The 24,012-nt window shown below is 31.9% G+C and overlaps 1 protein-coding gene and 1 pseudogene across 2 annotated transcripts; one reads left to right on the forward strand and one right to left on the reverse strand.

Moving 5' to 3' along the window:
- Positions 1-9,701: 9,701 nt before the first annotated feature.
- On the forward strand, positions 9,702-11,679 carry LOC120068208 (putative pectinesterase/pectinesterase inhibitor 21). The gene is made up of 2 exons (XM_039019915.2): positions 9,702-10,833; positions 10,909-11,679. The coding sequence occupies exons 1-2, from the start codon at positions 9,804-9,806 to the stop codon at positions 11,598-11,600; spliced, it is 1,722 nt and encodes a 573-aa protein (XP_038875843.1). The 5' UTR covers positions 9,702-9,803; the 3' UTR covers positions 11,601-11,679.
- Positions 11,680-14,128: 2,449 nt separating this feature from the next.
- LOC120067691 (RING-H2 finger protein ATL2 pseudogene) lies at positions 14,129-15,161 on the reverse strand (annotated as a pseudogene). The gene has a single exon (XR_016525303.1). The product of XR_016525303.1 is annotated as an RING-H2 finger protein ATL2 pseudogene (transcript).
- Between the last annotated feature and the right edge of the window lie 8,851 nt (positions 15,162-24,012).

Below are 24,012 nucleotides of genomic sequence, written 5' to 3' on the forward strand. Positions count from 1 at the left end.
TAAAAATTATGTGAAATTTATAATTTTATCAATTAATCATCTAAACTATTATAAATAAATCAATTCAGATTCTCTGTTAATATTTATCATTCATAAAGTCTAATCTACTTTTTTTTAATCCAACATTTGAAGAAGTCTATACACGTGAAAGAATTGAATTCATAAATAATTTCAAAATTATACTCTTGATAAATGGTCTAAATTGATTCATTAATAAAAATTTAGAATTTTAATTGAAACAATTATATGTTTCATAATTAAATCTGAAAAATGGTGTTAATTGATATACTTACAAAAATTTAGGGTTTAAAAAAATATAACTCCCAAATTTTAGAAATGTAAATAGAAGATTTTCCTTAAAATTATTTTTTTAAGAATAGGAAATTTTCTACCGTGTATATAATCATTGTATTTTAGGTTAAAATACCATTTTAGTCAATTTTTTAAGAAACTAATAACATTTTAGTCTGTATATTTTAGGATTTATTCTATTTTAATACAGATACTTTCAAACATCTAATTTTACTCCTTACACGTTATACCTTTAATAAATGATAAAATTATTGCTATAATTTCAAAGCCCACGTATTAAAATGATATTTCAACCTAATACGAAAAGAAAGTCCCATAGAATAGGGCAAAGGGCCAAATAAGAGAGAAGTCGTGGAAAGAGTATAAGTATAGATACTTTTATTGTGATGACTTTATTGTAATCTCAAAAAAAGTTATTCCAATTTATCCCCTAGATGTTAGGCAATTCAAAAGTTCTTAACATATGAACAAACATAGGTACAAAATTAAAGTCGATGAACTAATATCCTTTTCTTTTAATTTTGAAACCTTATTAAATTAAATGTAAATCTCGTAGATTGCGAATTCTGTCAATCTGAATACAGCTTAGTTGATAAATGTATCAATTATTGTTTTAAGAAATCAATGATTCGATTTCTTACGTCATAATTGTTGAACTCAGAAATATCATAAACTATGATTTGAAATATATAAATTATACTAGCATGTATTCCTACAAGTTTAGAAAACATTTTTAGATCAAAGATGGAAAAATCATCTATTAAATAGAATACAACTTAACTAGTTAGTAATCAAATTGTATTAGTTTGTTTAATGTAATCTAGTATGGTTCACATGAGATTTATAGAGAAATGTGTTTCGTGGAGTTGAACTTGTGTTTATGTTAATTTACGTGGAAGTGATTCAATCTCTAGTAGTTGATCCTTTGATTTTGTCTATAGAAGCGTATGACTGATTTGAGGAAACGAAACACATGGATGTTCTTAAAATTGGAGTCTTGGAAGAATACTTATATTTTTTAAAAGACTTCATTCTTCGGGACTTAAAGAGTCTTCTAATAGTTGAGAGAATTTTTTCTAATCGGAGTCTAGAATTTCTAAACCCTTCAAATGAAAGAAAACTATTCTATTTATAGAGTCCCTACGGGTCATATGGGATTTAACTTATTAATTCATGGACTTGGCCCTTGGGCCAAATGAATTGGATATTAGACTTAGTTAACATTGGTGAAATTAAGCCTTTAGGTTGATCAGACATATAACAAAATTTAAACTTTTGTTTGGAAAAATAATAAAAAGTTTAAAAAATTGTGAAAATGGCAAAATAGATTATAATATTAAAAAATAATAATTAACAATTGACACAATTACCCCAAAGCTAGCGCACATGCATAACGTTCTAAATTCTAAAGGTTAAAGTTTCAAAACCATTTTAAAACAACAAAAACACTCTACCTAAACAACTATCATGATAAATAATGCATTCTGACAAGTGTCTAATCTACACTTATTGTTAGGTTTTATGCCCTAAAACTCGTAAATAGTAAATGTAAATAATTGTCTGTCATCAATAAAAAGTTATTAGTATTATTTCAATAAATGTTATTGATTGTGTTATATTCATTTTTGTCTTAATAACCCTAAATCTAATAAACTAACATCCCAGGTTATCTTATGAGTTTTGAACTGTATGTGAAGACATACATGAATCAATGTTCAAGATACAGCCTAAAGGGTCTATAGTATAGGGATAAGGTTGGGTACCTTATCTTGGTGACACTATGGATATGACTCACTTTGTATTTGATACAAATACAATGATCCAACACGTTCGTGTAAGTGACATGTGAGTGAGGGTACCCTATACAACGAGTTTGCATAAAACCGGACCGCGGAATAGTAACCACTAGATGTAACTCTATGGACTAGTTAGGTTTCTATTTCAATAGGATGACCTAGACAACTTAGTATTAATCCTAAGTCTATTATGAACTCCTGTTCACGAGGGATTTTTCTTTGATTTGTATGGGTGAGAGTGGCTAATTTGCTGACTCAATATGCTACCATTTTGGGGATAACACCGAATGAGGAGCTGGGAACATAATAATAAAAGATGGATTTCAATCCTTCCCGACTATAGAGTAAATAGATGAGTGCTCCTTTAAGTAGTGTCTCCTAGACTTGAACAAAGGGTCCTACCCTCTTACTGGCCCGAGAGGGGTTTCTGTTTAATGGTTGGACCATAAACAAGTTGTTCATTATAGGAGCACTGATACTTAATGGTACAGAGGTAATCAAGGGGTAAAAGGGTAATTTGACCCAAATAGTGTTACAAACACTCGCGAATGACTAACTTGTTGTTATTGGTTCATATCTTGGACACTGGACACAAAAATATATCTGCAGCGAGAGGAGTGTAGATGTGAGTCTTTAGTGGAGTGTACCCACATTTAATGAATATTGATTAATTTGGTTAATGAGTCTAGCCAATTAACCTCATATCGTTGGAGCTTCTGATTTGTAGCTCCATGAGGTCTCCATCCTAGCTCATAAAGAGAATTGAGGTAATTATGCCTTGAATTGAGTTTGAAATGTTAAAATTCACTTAGGAAAATGATATAACATATAATGATACATTATAATATAAAGTTTATATTTTAATTAAACTTTATAGTATAATTTTAGTCTTGGATATGATTCAAAATTTATTTTAATTTATGGGAGCATGAAATATTTGAAGGAGTTCAAATATTAGTTTAATATGAATTAGATTTATATTAAAACTATAGATTAAAATTAGTGTGTATTAGATGCACATTAAAACTATAGATTGTGAGAGAAATACAATTGAATATGATTCAAATGTAGACTAAATTAAATATTTGATATTTTATTTAGTAATTAATTAATTGAAGAAATAATTAATTATTAATTTAATTTAATTTAATTTTAAAAATAACTAAATTAAAACTATAGGTTAAGTAAGAGATGTTTCATTTAAATATGATTTAAATGAAATCATTAATTAAATAAGATTTAATTAACTATTAAATTAATTTATTTCATTTTTAATTAAATCAAATGATAACTCCCACGTAGAGGAGTTATCTGAAATGTAAGATAGCTCCCATATTTCCCCTCTCTCCATTTGCAGGTGATAGCTTTTCTCCACACGGAACAACTATGTGCAGTTTTGCAGGTTATAGCTTTTCCCCACATAAAATAATTTCAAGCTCTCCAAAATTGTTCTTTTCTTCCCAATTCATTTGGTTCCCATAAACCAATACTCAAAAATTCTCACAGAATAGGAAGGAAGCCCATTGGTGGTGTTCAAGAAACCTCAAGGAGAAGTGGTCTTATCAATCGAGTCTTAAACCATAGTATGTTTCCTTTTTGTTTGTAGGATTTATTTTATAATGCATGCTTAACCTATAATTTTATAGTAGGTTGTATTTATTTTTGGTCTCTGTGATTTTCTGATTTTTCCCAGTGTACTGATATACCACGCTTTCTAAATTAATTTCGAGAAAAGGTCCTGATATTTTTCACTATGTTAGGGATTTTATCCCTACACTTACAACAACTTATTAGCACCCTAAACAAGCATTTATTTAAACCAAAAACTCAACCAAATCTATTGCCAACAAAATCAAATTAGGTATTTCAGAAGTCTCACGGTGCCCCCAAAACAACTTCAAGGGAAGAAAGAAAGTGCTTTTGGTGCCCTAAAGTAGCTTAATGGCAAGAAAATAAAGAAGTGCTTCTGTTGCTTTGAAATCATTAAGCCTCAAACACCATCAACGTGAGTACAGAAACAACTTCTCCACAGGTATCGACTCTTAACCCTTGACGAATATTTCTTTTGTTTCATCAATCCTTTCGGAATAATGAGTCTTAATCTGCAATTGGTTTCGATAATAAAGCCACTTCTTTACTGATTCGAGTGAGAGAGGAAGGTCAAGTCTTGCATCCACTACAACTATTTTTATCATTAGAACATTTTTTATAGGTAAACAAAACTAAACAATTCACAAACTTTCTTCTAGTCCATGCATTCAATCTGTTCTAACTCTCATTTGCCTGTTGATATTAAAATTGGCTTCAATGGGAATACCATATTGACAAGACTCAAAATCTTGAAAATCAACGATTTCAATGTTGCCCTGAGGAAGTTGGGAAGAATAATCAATTTTTGCTAATTCATTATTCAAATACAGTGTATTTCCAGTGTTTGGGGCAACAGATGAGACATGGTCAACCACTACAAATAAATCGATTTGGGGGGACTCTGATAAAACTGACATAAACTACAAAATATCTCTATATTCAACAATCCTAATGAGATTCGAATGGGTGGAACCAACCCAGTATATTGTCAAGCGAGATATAGTTAACTCACCGGAAGAAAAAAGCTACCTTGGATATAATCCAAAAATTGTTGGAACGATCGATTTGACGAAATATGCACCTTAAAAGCTTGAAAATCATGGTTATGAGAATTCTCATCCCCATTAACTGTCAAACATAAGTCTAATTTGTTTAAGGTCATAAAAAAAAACAATAACATGAGAAGAAAAGCACAACAAACCAAAAATCGATAGTCGCCTTGTGTCAATAACAAAAAGTTATTTTACGATAATGATGGCTATTTTTTTTTTCAAATCGTTAAAATAATATAATATGGTAAAACTTTAAATAAAATAGTGATTAAATATGAAATATGTACAATTGAATCTAATAACATATACAAAACAATTTAACCTTAAAAAATATGGAAAAATATCTGGTTAATTTAATAAGAATATGTATAAAATAATGAAAAACAATTCAAACATTTGAATAAATTTAAAATTTGATTACATAAAATGAAATTTGCTAATATGGATATCTAAAATATAAATTTGGTAGAAGAATCTAGATATTTAATTCAATTAAATTGATTAGAAAAGTGGTTAAATAGAATATAAATTAATAATAAAATATGGATTGAAACATAACTATGTGAGAAAAATCAGGAAGGGTGGGTATTTTCAAGAAGACGGTCATTTTTTTGTTTTACAAAATTAATCGACTAGAGTAAAAGTGGGAAAGTAAGGCATCAACAATTACCATGTATACATAACCTATCATTGTTTATGACTATACACTTGCTATGTATTTGTAGTTTCATCAATAACAAAAGCTACGAACTAGACAAATGTAAAACAAGGATTTGAAAATTCGTGACACGTGAGTTAACATAAATCTTATTATTGGCTGGTTTTGAATGTCATTTTTCAAAACTAAACTCTAAAATTTGTCATACGCTTCAATTCCCCTCCGTCTTTGGCTCAATTGAACATGAGTCTAAATATTAATATTAAATTAGATCAAATTAGTTTATTTGATCCATTGGTCAGAACGAAACACATGACATTATTAGATCCGCTAACTTGTGTCATCAATTTCAATTTGGGATACATGTCATTTTTTTTTTGATAATTTGTGATCTCATCATTAATTTGAGAAATGATGTGGCGATTTATAATCGGTCAATATTTTTATTTAAAAAATGTACAATTCGATGTTAAATTACAAAATTGGTCCATATAATTATTTGAAAGTTAGAATGTGTAAGGTTTTATCAAACGATAAAGATAAATTTTGATTCTTAAAGCATATAGACTATATATTAATTTTCTCTAAATTACAAGAACTAAGTGGTCAATAAAGGTTATGAATTTAATAAAAGACTGAGAGGAAATGAGTTGAATATATGGTAAACCACCTTCCTAGAATTCAAAATCCTATAAATTTTCTTGACACATGACTTTAGATTTAATTTAAATTGACCTCTATACATTATCTTCTTGCTTTCTTTGCCTCATTAAATAGTTTTTCTCTCCATCAAGAAGTCCTATTCAAGTTCTAAACCTAGACCGAGAAGAGACGTAATCCCGTACAAGATCAATATCATGGATTAAGACATGTTACTCTAACTCACATTATTGAGAAAATCATCTAGTTCAAAGATCTTGACTTTTATTGTTTTTATAAATAGTTAATTGTACGATCATCTAAGTTAAAATTTAGGCCCAAATGTTATAGGTTCAGGTTAGTAATATTAATCGAGGTGCATGGAAGCTGGTCAAGATACTCATCGAGATTTTTTTTTAAAATAAAAAAATTATATATTTGTAGTTGCATATAATTTTAGGAATAAGATTTGTAGGAATTGAATTCCTTCATTTCTTATATCAAGATTCCCATAAAAGTTGGGCATGCTTCAATTGTTTACACTTGTGGGATGGGAAGGCAACATACATTCAAAAGTGGGTGTTTTAATTAAAGGAATCAAATTCCCAACCCTAGCCATCCCTATCCAATCTTTTTTTTTTTTTTTTTTTTTTTTCATTTTACAAAATTAAAAAATTAAATTAAAGCCATTCCCATTTCTAGAGATGTACTTTCACTTTTGAATTATTTTCCTCTTTTTTGAAGAAAATTATTATTATTATTATTCCATTTTCAATTCAACATAATTTCAATTAAAGATTTTTTAACTTTAAGGAAAATTTTAGTTTTTATAAACTTATCTTTGTATCAATTTTAACATCGTTTCATCAAATTTCTTCTTAAACTTAGATAAGTGCTACAATTTTAACTCTATAATAAGTTTTCATTTCATAATTTATTTATTAAAAAAAACATTGATACTAAAATTCCGTTTGATAATCATTTTATTATTTTTTAAAAATTAAGTTTATAGATAATACTTCTACATCTAAATTTCTTCATTTGTTGTCTAATTTTCACCACTGGTTTTTTTTTTTTTTTTTAAAAGCTAAATTTTGGAATCTAAAAAAAATAGCTTTCAAAAAGTTGTTTTTATTTTTAAAATTTGACTAAGAATTCAACCATTGTAGTTAAGAAAAATATGAATCATAGTAAGAAATATGCATGAAATAGGTTTAATTTTTTTTTAAAAAAACAAATGGTTATCAAACGGGATAAATTTTTTTGGGTGAGTTTTGAAAAGAGTAACTTAAATTTGAGGTGAATTTGATATTATTAAAATTCGTGAGTATACAAAATTGTTGCTTTTTTTAAAATAAATAAATAAATAATCACAACTAGTCAGTGAATTGATGAAAAGTGAAAAGGCAGAAATCACAACACTTAGGCAATTTTATGAAATGAAAATTTAGAGTTAAAATTCACAAAATACAACAAGTTTGGGGTAACAAATTCAAATTTTCCCTCATCTTTTTATTAATGTCTGAAATTCTGTAGTCATTAAAAAAATTTAATAGTAGAAGGTGAAACACAACCAGTTTCGTAGAAAGTGATATTAGTGTCGGGTTTTTATATTTTAAAATTTGTTCAATTTTACTTAAAATACTTTTAAATATTTAATCTTAGTTTTTGTAATTTCAATAAATTTTAAATTTAGGCTATTTAACCAAATAAAGTTATTTTTTTATCAAAATTGATTAAATAATATTAATAATTTTCATGCAATAAAATACAATATTATTTAATAAATTTTGATATAAATTAGCTTTATAAACATTTTTATTTAAAATAAAAATTTATAATAAAAATGCTAATAGATACTAAAAATTTATAAAAATCCACAATTAACTAGTAGTAAACACTAAATTTAAGATAGGATAAAAATAGAAAAAAAATAAAATTAAACATTTAAAATAATGGGAACTAAAATTTAATAAACTTCAAATTAGATGGATTTCTCAACCTAAATGGTTTATAAACAAATTTGTTTACAATGGGCCGGAAATCTTCTTCAGAGATCCAACTGGGTTGGGCCGAGTAAAGTTGACACTGCCACCAGCCCAAAATGGGTCATCTTCTTCCAATGATCGCGTATTGCAAGCCCATTTCAATATTTGAGGCCCAATTGCCAACGAGGGTCTGATCCAGTTGGTAAGAAAATTGGAGTGTGTAGTAAAATTGACAACCCAAAGTGAAAATAGCAAAATTACATCGAAATTTCAATTTGTCATATTCAAAATCATTCTAAAACACACTTCGAATTACTCTAGATTAATTATAGAAGACCTTTTGATTAATGATCCTTAAGATTTTTTTGCCTTTTATGTGCTTTTGTTGTAAAAAAATGATTTTAAATGATTAAAAACATATCTTGGATGTTCTTACACACATAAAGGGGCTCTTTGAGTCACTGAGATAATATATGATGTAGAGAGTTTTGATGTTTGAGGAGTTCTGATTAAGTATGAACGATCGAGTATGATCAAGTATGTTTAATCAGAAATGACGATGAGATACGAAACACGTTGGAACCACAAACAACTAAAATCGGTCAGATAAGATAATGGGTCTCCAAACACTAGATGATATAGGATGTAGGGATATAACATCTCATGTTGGGCCCCTAAACAACTCCAAAGTGATTTCAAAATGGTTAAATCACTTTTGTCATTTTCAAAATTATTCAAAAATTATTTTTTATAATTTAAAATTAATTTTAATTGTATAAAAGTTGTGATTAAAATGTGTAAAATTAAACACTAAATTGATCATGAATAATTAAAGGTGTGTTTCAAAATTATTTTAAACGTGACAAAAGAGTATGTTACATTAGAAAAGTTTCTCAGAGTTTTAAAAAAAAAAATTGTCATAATACGGTGGTATCAATACTTCCTTTCAAGAGTGACATGGAGTCTAACAATCATAATAAAAGTATAGGATAAATATTAAATTATATAAAAAAAAATTAAAACTTTAGGATATGTTTCAATTATGCACCATGTTGAAAGATTTTGAAATGTTGCACTTTTTAATTTAAACTTTAAAATTTGTTTAGAAATACACTAGAGAGTTCTTTTAAATTAAAATAAGATAAAAAATGATGCAACGATTATTTTGTTACAATTGAACAACATACATATCATCATCTATTTAAATTAACGTGACAACTGAATTGTGAAAATTGATTAGGTAATAATTTTAACAATAGTAAGATGAAACAAATGATAATAATATTATTATTTTTTTCATATAACTATAAATAATATCACATATGTCTTCTAATTTTACACCTCATCAATCATTTAAAACCTCAAATTTCTTCCTTTTATATATATACTAAAACCCTAAAACGGTATTCGAAATTGCATTGGTCATCGTCCACTTTGAACTCCGATTAATTTGGTTCCAAAAATCAAGAAACGGTAAAAATTAAAATAATAACAACCACAAATCCCACGATTTTGTGGGTAAAAAATATTATACACCGCCAATTTAGTAACAGAAATAACAACCATTGAAATTTACTTTCTATTTTTACTTTCGTTTCCCCGTATAAATTCACCCCAATTCCACATCCTCATACCATCCAGAGCCTCAAGGGGCAATCGATCTCTTCTCTTCCATAAAGCCCCGACAGCTCTGAAATAATTTTTTTTTTTTTTTTTTTTAAAAAAAAAACTTTATTATTATTATTATTGTTTTTTTGTTTTTTTCAAAATGTCAAACGGATTTGCCAATGCCGAAGGTGATAAAAAGAAGAAGAAGATGGCGATCATTAGTGTGTCTTCTTTAATCCTCGTGGCAATGGTTGTGGCCGTTACCGTCGGCGTCAACAATGCACCCAAAGAGGAGCACGGTGATGGTCACGGTGGCGAAACACATGAGATTTCATCAACAACCAAAGCAATCCAAGCTATTTGCCAACCGACGGATTACAAAGATGTATGCGAGAAGAATCTAATGGCAGAAGCCGGTAACACAACAGACCCTAAAGAGCTCGCAAAAGTCGGCTTAAGGATTGCCACGAGGAATCTAAACGAGGCGATTAGAAATTCCACCACGCTTCAAGAATTAGCCAAAGACCCAAGAACCAACCAAGCCCTTCAAAACTGTCGTGAGCTTTTAGAATACGCCATCGATGATTTGAACGAATCCTTTGAAAGAATCGGCACCTTCCAAATGTCCAAACTCGACGAGTTCGTTGCTGATCTAAAGATTTGGCTCAGTGGGGCTCTCACGTACGAGCAAACTTGTTTAGATGGATTTGAGAACACTACAGGTGATGCTGGTGTGAGAATGCAAGAGTTTTTGAAGTCATCTCAACAAATGACAACCAACGGGCTTGCCATTGTTAACGAATTGTCTGGCATGTTGGGCTCACTTCAAATTCCTGGAATGACTGGACGACGACTTTTGGAGGACGATGCTGATGAAATGCCGTCGTGGGTCAGCGAGGGAAAGAGACGCTTGATGCAAGCGGCAGCGGCGTCGATGAAACCCGATTTGGTGGTGGCTCAAGATGGGAGTGGGAAATACAAGACTATAAATGCAGCTTTGGCCGATGTGCCTTTGAAGAGTAACAAAACGTTTGTGATTTATGTGAAGGCTGGAATTTATAAGGAAATTGTTGTTATTCCTAAGGCTATGACTCATCTTACCATGTACGGTGATGGTCCAACCAAGACTATCGTTACTGGTAGTTTGAACTTTATCGATGGTATTCAAACATTCAAAACTGCCACCTTCGGTAAGTAACTAAACTACTAATGATTGATCTTAAATTTACAAATATCTCTAACAAATATAATTTGATTTGACTCAGCTGCAATTGGAGCCAATTTCTACGCTAGAGACATGGGATTCGAGAACACAGCTGGAGCAGCAAAGCACCAAGCCGTAGCCCTACGAGTTCAATCCGACAGATCAATCTTCTACAACTGTAAAATTGACGGATACCAAGACACTCTCTACGCACACGCTCACCGTCAGTTCTACAGAGATTGCATAATCAGTGGCACCATCGACTTCGTCTTCGGCAACGCCGCCACCATTTTCCAGAACTGCAAGCTAGTGGTGCGAAAGCCAATGGATAACCAACAATGCATCGTAACTGCTCACGGCCGTCTCAACCGCAAGGAGCCGACGGCATTGATCTTCCAAAGCTGCCATTTCATGGGTGATCCAGCTTACTTGCCATTCAAAAACATCAACAAGGCATACTTGGGCCGCCCTTGGAAGCAATATTCAAGAACCATTATAATCGGGTCTCAGATAGACGATATAATCCAGCCTGAAGGATGGTTGCCATGGATGGGCGATTTTGGGCTGAACACGTTGTTCTACGCCGAGGTACAGAACAAAGGGCCAGGAGCTGATGAAAGCAAGAGAGTGAAGTGGCGAGGAATTAGACATATTACTCCACAACATGCCGCCGATTACACTCCTCGACGATTTATTGATGGCGATGCTTGGATTCCTGCTAAGGGAATTCCGTACTCTTCTGGAATGATGTAATGAAGGCAATCTAATTAAATCCCTTTTTTTTCCTTCTCTTTTTCTTTTTTACGCACATTTTGGCGTTTAATGTAACCAATGCAAATCCAATGGAAGAAATCATTTTACTTATATTATTTATATTTTCTGATTTTCATTTTCGTAATGCAATTACTATAATGTTATTCTATAAATTTAGAACAAAATGTCAAATTAAAAAATTTATTCATTAAGATATTGCATCAACAAAAAAAGATTCTAAAGATTCCAACAAACCTCAAGAATCCTGAAATTACCATTAGACATCATGATAGCCTCTGCGAGTTCCACCGTACCCATCCTAATGAAGTGATTCTCTCTCTATACCATTTTGTAAGTTATTTCTTAATGCATTGCCCATTTGATCCAAAATTTATTAATTAGTATTGCAAGATTTTGGTCCTTTAATATTTTCTTAAGGCTATGCAACATTGTTTTTGGATGGCTATATGACTAATAAAGATTAATTTTTTAAGAATTAGGGACTAAATTATTAAATTTAAATTGAGGAAAAAATGGCATATTTGACGTGGGGGGCAAAATTGAAATGCTTCTCAAAAAATTAATAAATAATTTATCAATTTATTTCTAGCAGTGCATTCAAAATAATCATAAATATGATGATATAGTTTTAAGATTCATTCAAAATATCATTAATTTCTTGAGTAGAGGATTAGATTTACTTTCCACCAAACCCAAAAAAGGAAAAGAAAAAGAAAAAAGTGGTACTTTACCAAACTTTATTATCCATTTGCCCCAAGAAAAAAAAAATATCTAAATTTATTTCCGAATGAATTTCTTTGTTGGTTTTATTTTTTGGTTTGAGAATTATATTAGGCAAAAATATAAAATTGTAAAAATTTTCATATTAAAAGGGCAAGAAACGTACATAAAAGGACTTCAAAAACAAATAAGTAAAAATGAGTGTTATTTTATGGTTTAAATTAGGGGTGATCAAAAAACCCAAAAAAACCGATCAACCCAACCCATGTGGTTTGGGTTAGGTTAGGTTCAAATAAATGAATTTTTTGTGGGTTGGGTTGGTTCATGGGTTCACCTAAAATTATCCAAACCAACCCGAACTTATTATTAACTTCATAATGTATATTTTTTACTTATGATACAATCATTTATTCAAGTTTTATCATTTGTTTAGATAATTTATTCTCCACTCCTAAAAAGAGTTTTTTAGCACTTTCGAAAGAAAATATCCATTATATAAATTGAAATTGAGTTGTTAATCTTAATTCAATATATAAAAATAATTAAATCAAATTTTTACATATTTACAACTTACTTTCTTTTAGAACAAAAACCCGAACCAACCCAACCCAAATGTTTTAAGAGGGTTGGATTCATCCTAAAAAGAGAACAAAATGTTTTATGGTTGATTAAACATGTTAACAAATGTTTTACTTACATATTTATTTTACTTTCTTTTATTCTCCACTCCTAAAAAGAGTTGTTTCATGGTTGGGTTGAGTTGGGTTGGATTCATAGGGTTATTTGGGTCGAAGAAATTAACAACTCGAATAATTCGGTTGGGACCAAAAAGTCATTCAACCCAACCCATGAATATTCCTAGTTTAAATTTGGTTCATAAACTTTGCATCTTCCATTTTGGTGTTTAAACTTATAAAAATGATCATTTTAGTCCCTGGATTTTTAAAAAGTGTTTATTTTTTTTATCTACTATTAAGATTTTGTTAACTCTTGGATGTAATTGTATCTAGCATGTGTTGAACAAAATGAAGTGAAGTAAATCAACAACCAATATGCCAAAATACTAAACAACTAAAATGTTGAACAAAAAAACTTTTGAATTTTCTTATAGAAAATCGTTTTACCATCTAATTCAAAATTGAAACTTAGATTCGTTAGCATTAACATTTTAATCATCTGAAAATATAAGTCATATAGAAGTTTAAGGACTATAATATACGTTTTTAAAAGTTTAGAGAACAAAAATGGAATAAATAGGCATCAAAATAAGATTTAAAGCGGGATTTTATTTTTAAATTGAGTTATTTAAAAATGTTTTATCCTTTTTAGTGAGATTTTTTTTCCTTTATTTTTTGGTAATCGGAGCTGGAATAAGATTATGCGTGATTGTTATACTTATCACTCTTTTCCATGGATCATGATTTTTTTTTAATTAATTTTTTTTTCTGATAATCTCTTATCGTATTAAAATCATGATTGTAGTCGTCAAAATAAGCATAATTATATATTTATTTTATTTTTTAAAAAAATTAAATATATTTTCTCTTCATTTCTTTTAATCATTTTCATCTTTAAGTACAATTTTTAGTTAAATTCAAAAAGAAAAACAAGATTTTAAAAGTTATTCTATCTGTTTTTAAAATTTATCTTAATTTTTAAAACAATTTGGGAAAAATATAACAAAACATGAAATTTAAAGGATGAATAAATGCCTATAGATTTAATTTTCAAAAACAAAAAATATTTAATTTTAAAAACAAAAAAATAAAAAACGAACGCTATTAAAATAAGGGGAAAAAATGAAAAGTTCGTATTTGTATTTTAGTTGACACCAAATAGATATTTACAACTCCAACCCCGTTCCGTTACGCCACAGACTGTTATCTTTCTGAATGCACCGCTTCTATTTCCTCCTTCACGGACAACGACTTCACAAAATTCGCCGTTATCCTTGACGTCCCATCATCCGACATGTCGACCACTTGCCTCGACTCGTTGTCCACTAGCTCCACCGACGCCGCCATCTCAACCGGACACCAACGATCTGGTTCTTCCTCACCAGAGCTTGAACCCGGTTCAGAAATATCAATAGCTATCTCGACCGGGTCATCAAATGGGCCGGATCCAGATCCGAGTTCGGGTTTCACCTCGGATCTACAAAGCGGGCAAGTCACGTGCGAATAAAACCACATATCAATACATCCCACGTGGAAGCTGTGGTTACATTTTGGAATAATCCGCCCGATTTCGTTCTCTTCAAATTCCGATAAACAAACCGCACAATAAATCGGATCCGGGTCAGGTTTCCCCGAGTGAACGAAAACGGGTAGGGATTTGAGAATCGATTGCGGCAAACCATGCGACGGAGCGGCAGCAATTCGAGGCTCCGCCGTGAAGACAAAGTGCTCACGGCGGCGGCGGCGGCGGATGCGGCTGTGGGATTGCCGGCGGGAGGAGGAAAGTAGGTATAATCGAACGTAGAGATGAAGACAAATCATGAGGATGACGACGAATAACAATAAAATGATTGCGCCGAGCATGATTTTTCCGCTGAAGGCGTAGCGTTTGTAGGACGGTGGAGAGAAGAGTCCGCCGTCGTCGTCGTCGTCGGCCATTGACGGCTGCGATATGGGGGAAACTGGGAGTGAAAAGAGAGGAGAAGGAATGAATTTGTTGATAATTGAAGAGAGAAAGAAAGGGATAATAAAATTGAAAGGAAAGAGGAAGGGAAATTAGAAGGAAGCTTCGTGGGGGTTTCTCTTCAAGGGAGGTAGCTTGTTTTTTGGGGTCTTTGAAGGTCAACAAGATTTAATATTATTAATTAATATCTAGCCCTATTTTATATTTATATATATATATATATATATTTTTTAAATAAATTATTTGGACTTACTAAAGAAGTGGATTTGGCGGTAGTGGTGTAGGCAAAACAAATTGCATAGACTGATCATTTAAAATAATAAATATTTGGTTGTTGTGAAATGGATGAACAAACACATATATGGAGAAAATATAATATTATAATAAATTTTTAAAAATAAATTAACTAAAATTAAAATAGGATAATATGGAAATTCAAAGTGAGATTTTAAAGTGAATTTTCTCACAAATGTGTGTTTTTTCAATACCACTATTTATAGATAAAGTGACAAATAGGGTGTGGTTTTATATGAATACCAAATATAAATAACTACAAGCCGTGGATAATATAAAAATTGACACATGACTTTTAGGACACTAAACTCTGGTTTCGTAGTTTGTAAATCTTTTCTTCAAATTAATTATTTATTTAATAAAATAAAGTGTTGTTTTATTTAACATTTAGTTTGCATTAATCCAAAACTAAAAAACTAAGATCTCAGGTTATTTAGTGTAGCTTAAACATGTATGTGGTGACATATAAGTGGATCATGTTTGAGTAATAACTTGAAAGATCTTTAGTAGATGGATAAGGCTAGGTACTTTATCTTGATGATACTACAATTACAACTCATTTTGTAATTGTTACAATTTTTGTAAAGTGTTATAAATGATTTTATTTTGATTATTCATGTAGAAATATGTGAATGGAGGTATCCTATACAAAGAGTTTGTATAAGATCGAGCCACGAAATGATCAGTCTCTCTTTATAACGCCATTACTTGAAAAAACTTACATTTCACTAGGATGGCCTAGGTGGCTTGACCTTAATCTTGAGTGAGTTGTGAACTTCTGTCTATGAGGGCGATCCTTTGATCTTTATAGGTGGGGGTGGTCAGTTTCACCAACTCAATATGCCTACTATTTTGAGGATTTGTCCGAGTGGGGAGTTGGGAACACAACTATACAAGATGAAATTCACTTCAACTCGATAATAGGGTAAATAAATAAATTGCTCCCTTAAGAACTGATTCCAGGTTTTAAACAATGGGCACCTCACCCTCTCACTAGCCAGGGAGAGGTCTAGTTATAGTTGGACTATGATTAATTTTTCATTAAAGGGATCAATGATACTTAAGAAGTTAGATATAACAAGGGTTAAGAAGTTAGATATAACAACAAGAGGGTAAAAGGGTAATTTTCACCCAACTTTAGTTATGAGAAACTTGTGAAGGGTCGACTTACTGTTGATTGGTTATATCCAATGGACATGAAAATATATCTATAGTGCGAAAAGTGCAACTGTTAGTCTTTGGTGGAGTGATTGACAGTTAATGAATGTTGATTGATTGATTAATTAATCTCATATCATTGGAGAGGTTCATAAGGTCCCTTGTAGCTCAATAAGGGTTTAATGAGAATTAATTAATTTTGGATTAATTTGAATTGTTTAATTAATTAAAGGAAATTAACTGTGTGAGATACAAATAATATAATGTATTTGGATACATTATAATATAAAATTTAATAAGAGAGATATGTATTTGAATATGATTCAAATACTAGTTATATGAATGTGATTCATATAAAAACTATAGGTTAAAATTAATGTGAATATGATTCATATTAAAACTATAGGTTATATGAAAGAATATAAATTATGAGTTATATTATATATGATATAATATAAACTATAGGTTATATATATTATATGTGATATAATATATAATTTTATTTAATTATATTAATGCAATATAATTAAATTGTAAAATAACTCCCTTGAGAGTTATTCCACATAATGAAATGAGTTATTTGATAACTCTCCTCATCTCTCTTGCACGAGCAAAATAGAGAGGTTAAAAAAAAGTTAAGTACGTGAAATTCTTGGGAGTACTCTCTGCATAATTAATCTTCTTCCTCTGTAATGAAATTCTCTCTCAAATTCTCCCTATCTCCCTCACCAAAAATTAAGAAGGCAAGCCCACACCTCTACCTTGATTACCACCTTGAGAATAGTAAGGAAGTCTCTTGTGGTAGTGTTCATCATTGGAGGATTTATTGTGTTCTTGTTGTGTTCGTGAGAAGCGACTAAGAATTCGTGACCTTCAAGGAGAGAAATTCGTGAAGAAGGAGATCTTCAAGGGTAAGTTTTCTTTCTTTCCCTTTCCTCTATGTGAATTAAGAAAGCATGTTTAAGTTGTTGTTTGTCCTCTATACTATTCTTCTATGTATTTTGATTAATTCCAAAAACCAATTCATTGATAGAAGCGACCATTCGCTTCTGTTGCGGGAATTCGATTCATTCAGATGTCTATATAGAAGTTAATAGATTTTAGACATTTAAATTTTTCTAATAAGTCATTAAATTTTGAAATGTCTAATAGGTCTTTATATTTTCAATTTTGTTTATACTAATTTCCTATATGTTTAATTTTTTTCAAATAAATTCATTAATCTATCATGTACAAAACAAAATTTTATGACTGTTGAGACTATAAGCATTGAATATTATACATATATGTTTAGTAGTTTCGTTGATTTTAATGATGAATATGTCAAAGAATGGTTAGACATAATATTAAAAATTTAAGGACGTACTGGATTCAACATTGAATATTAAAGGATATATAGATACTTTTAAATTTTCATTCATTAAATAAACACAAACTTGAAAGTTTAAGAAATTACCTTGTAATTTAACCTAAATGTATTTCTAATTTACTACGATCTTTTGTCTTCCCTCCCATTTCAACATTGTTTTTAGTTCAAACATATTTGGTCACTATTTTTACATTTAATTAGTTATCTTTTTATTTTTATTTTTCCAGTTAAGTATGCATAGATTTGAGTCGTAAATCTTTTTAGTAATAATATATGTTTGAATTAGTTTAAACATGTATTTTTAATATTTAATATGTACTTTATAAGACAATAATCATTAAGGGAAAAAAAAACTCGAAATGGAAATTGTACAATAAGCATGATTTTGTGGTTGAAAACTATGCTTATGAAAAACAATGTTTTTAAAACGCAAAATGGAGTTGTGCTCATAAAACAGTTTTTTGTTCCAAAAAAGAAAAATAGATCGCTAATGTTTCATTCATGAACGTTGTTGAAGGAGAAGTTTTGGACCAATCACAAATTGCCATGTCATTTACTAAATTAATGACCAAATTCCAAATCATCAAATTTGGGACCAATTAGGAGTGGACATGTATCTCGAATTGAAGTTTAAGACAAAGTTCAATGATGCCATGTGGTTTTATCATGACCGTTGAGATAAGATTAATTTGGGCCAATTTAATATTATAATTTGGGTCAAAGTCCAACTAAGCCCAACAAATAGGTTGAATTTGACCCAAACGTCAAATCAAGTCTAAATCCGATTAAGTGGGCCCAAATGCTAGACCCATGGACCAACTAAGCCCAAGTCCAACTAATTGGGCTCAAAGGCCAGACCTATGGATCAACCAAGCCCAAGCCCACCTGTGAACTCTATAAATAGAGAAGCTCTTCTCATTTGGAGAGGTCATCAATTCTATACTTCAGAGCTTATAGGGAATTCTTTACAATCAGAAGACTCCTGGACTTCTGAAGTTGATCACACCTGAAGACTGAAGTCCTTTGGAGATACAAGCATTCTGAAGACTGAAGTCCTTTAAAGATACAAGCCTCTAGTATCAATGACGTTATATACAGAGTCTAGTCATCTCGTGGTCCAGGTCTTATACAAACTCTTTATATAGGACACCCCCGTTCCACGTCTCTGCACGAATGGTCAGGATCTACCATCTGTATTAGTTTATAACACTTGCAAACCTCTACAAAGCGTGCCGTATCCGTAGTGTCACCAGGATCAGGTATCCCACCTTAATCATTATACTACAAACCAATTTTGGTTATCACTTAAGGCATGATCCACTTGTATATCACATATATATATGATTAACTTCACATAAGATAACCAAGGAGCTTTGTTTATTGGATATGAGTAAATGCCAGAATTAAATAACACTTATTTTATTCATTGAACAATGTGTATCTTTACAAAACAACGAGACTCCGGGAGAATTAGGACACCAATCCCAACAGCTCCATCTTCAAGTTCAAGATTGGTGTGCATGACCCCACTTCCATCTTCAAGTTCAAGATTGTCGTGCATGACCCCACTTCTATCTTCAAGTTCAAGATCGGTGTGCATGGCTCTGTTTCCATCTTCAAGTTTAAGATTGGTGTACATGGCTCCACTTCCATCTTCAAGTTCAAGGTCGGTGTGCATGGCTCCGCTTTATCTTCAAGCTCAAGGTTAGTGCGCATGGCTCGACTCCATCTTCAATGACTCGGTCTACAAAATCATGATGCAGCTTCGCTTCATCTCTAAATTCTGGCGTGGTTCGCTTCATCTCCAAAATATTGGTGCAGTTTCGCTTTATCTCCAAAGTCTAGTGTGGTTCACCTCATCTCCAAAGTTTTGGTGTGGCTTCGCTTCATCTCCAAACTGATGGCGCGACTTCGCTTCATCTTCAAAGTCATGGTGCGGTTTCGTTTCCTCTCCAAAATGTTGGCGCGGCTTCGCTTCATCTCCAAAGTCGTGGCGTGGCTTCGTTTCATCTCCAAACTGATGGCGCGGTTTCATTTCATCTCTAAACTGATGACGCGACTTCACCCCATCTCCAAAGTCATGGTGCAGTTTCGTTTCCTCTCCAAAATATTGGTACAACTTCACCCCTTCTCCAAAATGTTGGTGTAACTTCACTTCCTCTTCAAAAATGTTGGCGTGGTTTCACTTTATATGCGAGATCAAGTTTGGTTTGCCTAGCTCTACCTCATATGCAAGGAAAACTCTGGTCCATCCGGCTCCATCTCATATGGAGGACAACACTGGTCTATTCGGCTCCGCCTTATATGTGAGATTGATTCTGGCCAACCTGACTCCGCTCAAAAGCGAGATCAAGTTTGGTTTGCCTAGCTCTACCTCATATGCAAGGAAAACTCTGGTCCATCCGGCTCCATCTCATATGGAGGACAACACTGGTCTGTTCGGCTCCGCCTTATATGCGAGATCGATTATGGGCAACCTGACTCCGCTCAAAAGCTTGATGGCATATTCTTCCCATCTTCAAAGTTTGATGGCATATCCGCCTTATCTTCAACACTCGATGGCATATTTACCTTATCTTCAAATTTTGATCAAGGAGTAACATAATAAAGCAGACCTTTCCGGGATCCTCCCTAGGGTGATCGAATGGGAGAGTTGTAAGCCTTTACGGGGCCCTTCCCATGACAATCATGATACACGAACGGCGCTACAAGGCAGACCTTTTCGGGATTCTCCCTAGGGTGATCGAATGGGAGAGTCGTAAGTCTTTGCGAGACCTCTCCCATGACAATCAGAATACACGAGCGGCACTACAAGGCAGACCTTTCTAGGATCCTCCATTGGATGATCGAATGGGAGAGTTGTAAGCCTTTGCGGGGCCCATCCCATGACGATCAGGATACACGAATGGCGCTACAAGGCAGACCTTTCTGGGATCCTCCCTAGGGTTATCGAATAGGAGAGTTGTAAGCCTTTGTGGGCTCCTCCCATGACGACCAGGATGCACGAACGACAATACAAGGTAGACCTTTCTGAGATCCTCCCTAGGGTAATTGATTGGGAGAGTTGTAAGCTTTTGTAGGGCCCCTCCCATGACGACCAGGATGTACGAACGACACTACAAGGTAAACCTTTCCGGAATCGCCCCTAGGGTGATCGAATAGGGGGCTGTAAGCCTTTGCGGGGCCCCCCATGACGATCATAAAGCACAAATAGAGATACAATAGATAGACCATGCCAGGGTCGTCCTTATGTGCATCAAAGAATCGGTCACGCGACCCGACATTTCTACAACAAAAAATAGAAAAAAAAAAATCTATTAAGAAACAAAGCTTATGAGAGGAGAAACTCACTCTTTAATATTACTGATGGGTCGGTGAGGTTAAAAAAATGGTTGGACTCCTTTGAGTTGCGCTTTAATTTCTATAAAAAGTGGGGGATAGTAGAAGGCAATGTAGTAAAAAAAAAAAAGAAAGAAAGAAAAGTGTTGCAAAAAAAAAAAAAAAAAACAGAAAGGAAAAAAAAAAAAAACTTTGAAAAAAAATAGTGAAAAAAGAAAGAATAAAAGGAAAAAAAAGGAGGAAGAAAAGGAAATAAAAGAAAAAAATGAAATTTTCTTGAAAAAAAAATGAAGGAAATAAGGTAAATAAAAAGAAAAATTAAAAAAAACTTAAAGTCTAAATCTTTTCTTCTCTTTAACACTCACAACCTTCTCCCATCCTTTATTTCTCTCTCTCTCTCACTCTCAGCCGCATTCACTCACCCCTCGCCTCTAACCTCCCTTACTCACGAGTCACCCCACTTCTGTAGCAAAGGCGAACCTCAGAAAAGCAGCGATGAACAGTGGTAGACTTTGCGAGTGTTCTCTGCGCGACGAAGCGCCAACAATTTCAGACCGGCGATTTCACAAGCAGCAAAGAACGGTGAACCTCACAAGCAGTAGCAGCAGATCCGACGATTTTGGACCCAATGGCATATTCATGCCCGATTTTGGTGAAAATCTACGTCCGGCTTGACTTCCAATGAACAGAGCAGCCTAGCAATAACATCGGTGGCTACCCATCCACCTTCAACATTGAAGTAAGAAGAAAAAAAAAAGCATAAAAAGAATATAAAGAAAAGAAGAAAAAGAGAGAAGATTCGTCACGAGAGAGTGCTCTGTTTCCATCTATTCGATGAAACAAAACAAGAAGCATTAAAAAAAATGAAGAAATAATAAAAAGCTCTTGAAAAAGTTTTCAGATGCAATGGAGTTGATTCACTCAAAGTGAATTCTATGAGGTTTCTGAGTTCAATTTATAGATAAATAATCAAATCTGGTTAAGATTTAAAAGCCAAATTTGGAGAAGAAGTTCCGATTTTAGATTAGACTAAACATATAACATTTGAGAAGATCTAACAAATTTTGGGTTAGATTGATTATTATTTTTTTTTTTTTTGGGATTTATCTAATTTAATAAAAAGAAAGTGGCTTCATTATAGGCAAATGAAGACTCATATTTAACTCCACAAAATCTCAAGTTCAAAGTCTAGATTATCCAAGCTTCAAATCAAAATTAGTTTAAGCTTGTAATTTTATCCAAATCAAATTTTAGATTTCAATTTCAGTTAAAATTCAAATTTGGGTATCTTCCAAAATTTATAGCGAACTCATCTAAATTTAGCTATCCCTATTTCCAAACCAAATTGTGGAAAGATCTAAAATTCATCCCAAATTAAAATTTGGCCATATTCCAAATTTTATTCCAAATTCAAGTTGTCCAAACTTGTTTTTATCTTCAATCTAAATAAATTATGGATAGGAAAAGAAATCTTAATTGATCTTTTATTAAAATTTGGGCATAACCCAAATTTTATTTCAAAACCAAATCAAATTGGAATGAAACCTCAAATTAAAATTTGACCATACTTCAAATTTTATCCCAAATTTGAGTTAAACTATGTACTAAATTCATAGTTTGACTGACACATCAATTGAGGTCAAATTCAAGAACATATATATTTGGATTTTGATTCCAACTTTATATTTTTCAAGATTCATCACCCATATATGTGCATAAATCTCGAAAAGGGACATTTATTGAAGGAGAAATTTTGGACCAATCACAAATTGTCATGTCATTTACTAATGACCAAATTCCAAATCATCAAATTTTGGACCAATTAGGAGTAGACATGTGTCTCGAAATGAAGTTGAAGACAAAGTTCAATGACGTCGGGTCAAATCAGGCCTAAATCCGATTAATTGGGCCCAAAGGCCAGGCCCATGAATCAACCAAGCCCAAGCCCACTTGTGAACTCTACTCATTTGGAGAGGTAATCAATTCTATACTCCAGAGCTTATAGGGAATTCTCTACCATCAGAAGACCCTTGAAGACACGAACACTACAAGAGTAGAACTTCTCTACCATCAGAAGACCCTTGAAGACACGAACACTACAAGAGTAGAACTTCTTCAAGTCAAGCACATCTATCCAACCGAGAGAGAATCAGAGGATCAAGTACTAGAGATCGAACCACATCGCATCAAACCAACCTCAACATCAACACCAACTCAAGTTCAACTCAACGAAAAAAGTTTCTCTGGAAGCCTCGTGCGAACAAACTTTTTGTTTTTATTTTTTCCTTAAAAAATACCCAAAAATCATTAAATAAAAATAGAAATTCATCAAATTTTAGTAACATTTAATTAAAAAAACATAAAAATATATACTATAAAAATTTATTAAATAAATAATAACAAACTATTCAAACTTTCATCCAACGAGTCAAATCTAAAGATTAGAACTATGTCCTTGACTATTAAAGTTGGGTCAGTCTAATCAAACATAAACAATATTTTTATTGTGAACTTAAGGAGCATAACGGGAATATGGATACTAATAAATATAATATTAAAATGAATATAATATAATATAATAATAAAATTAATTAATTAAACATAATATATAAATTAACAAAATATAAAATAAGAAATTTCTCTAAATTCTCCATTTGGTTCAATTTTCATGGAATTTGTCCCATTTGTGTCTTTCAAAACCCCCCAAATACGTGAGACATATGGACAACACTTTAAGAAATGGAAGCATGACACATGGTCAATGGATACTGGATATGAGCATCTAATGAACATCTATTATCATAATATTTAAAATAATTTTAAGATTGTTGTACTTGATTTTTAATATTCTTCATCTTTTAGGGTCGGGTC

This window comes from Benincasa hispida, chromosome 12 (genome assembly GCF_027475165.1).
Source record: "Benincasa hispida cultivar pf3 chromosome 12, pf3_genome.v1.1, whole genome shotgun sequence".
Classification (NCBI taxonomy): Eukaryota; Viridiplantae; Streptophyta; class Magnoliopsida; order Cucurbitales; family Cucurbitaceae; genus Benincasa; species Benincasa hispida.

Coding starts and splice junctions, on each gene's coding strand:
- LOC120068208 (XM_039019915.2), top strand. CDS start 9,804: ATGTCAAACGGATTTGCCAATGCCGAAGGTGATAAAAAGAAGAAGAAG. Junction 10,834..10,908: donor ATTCAAAACTGCCACCTTCG/GTAAGTAACTAA, acceptor GATTTGACTCAG/CTGCAATTGGAGCCAATTTC.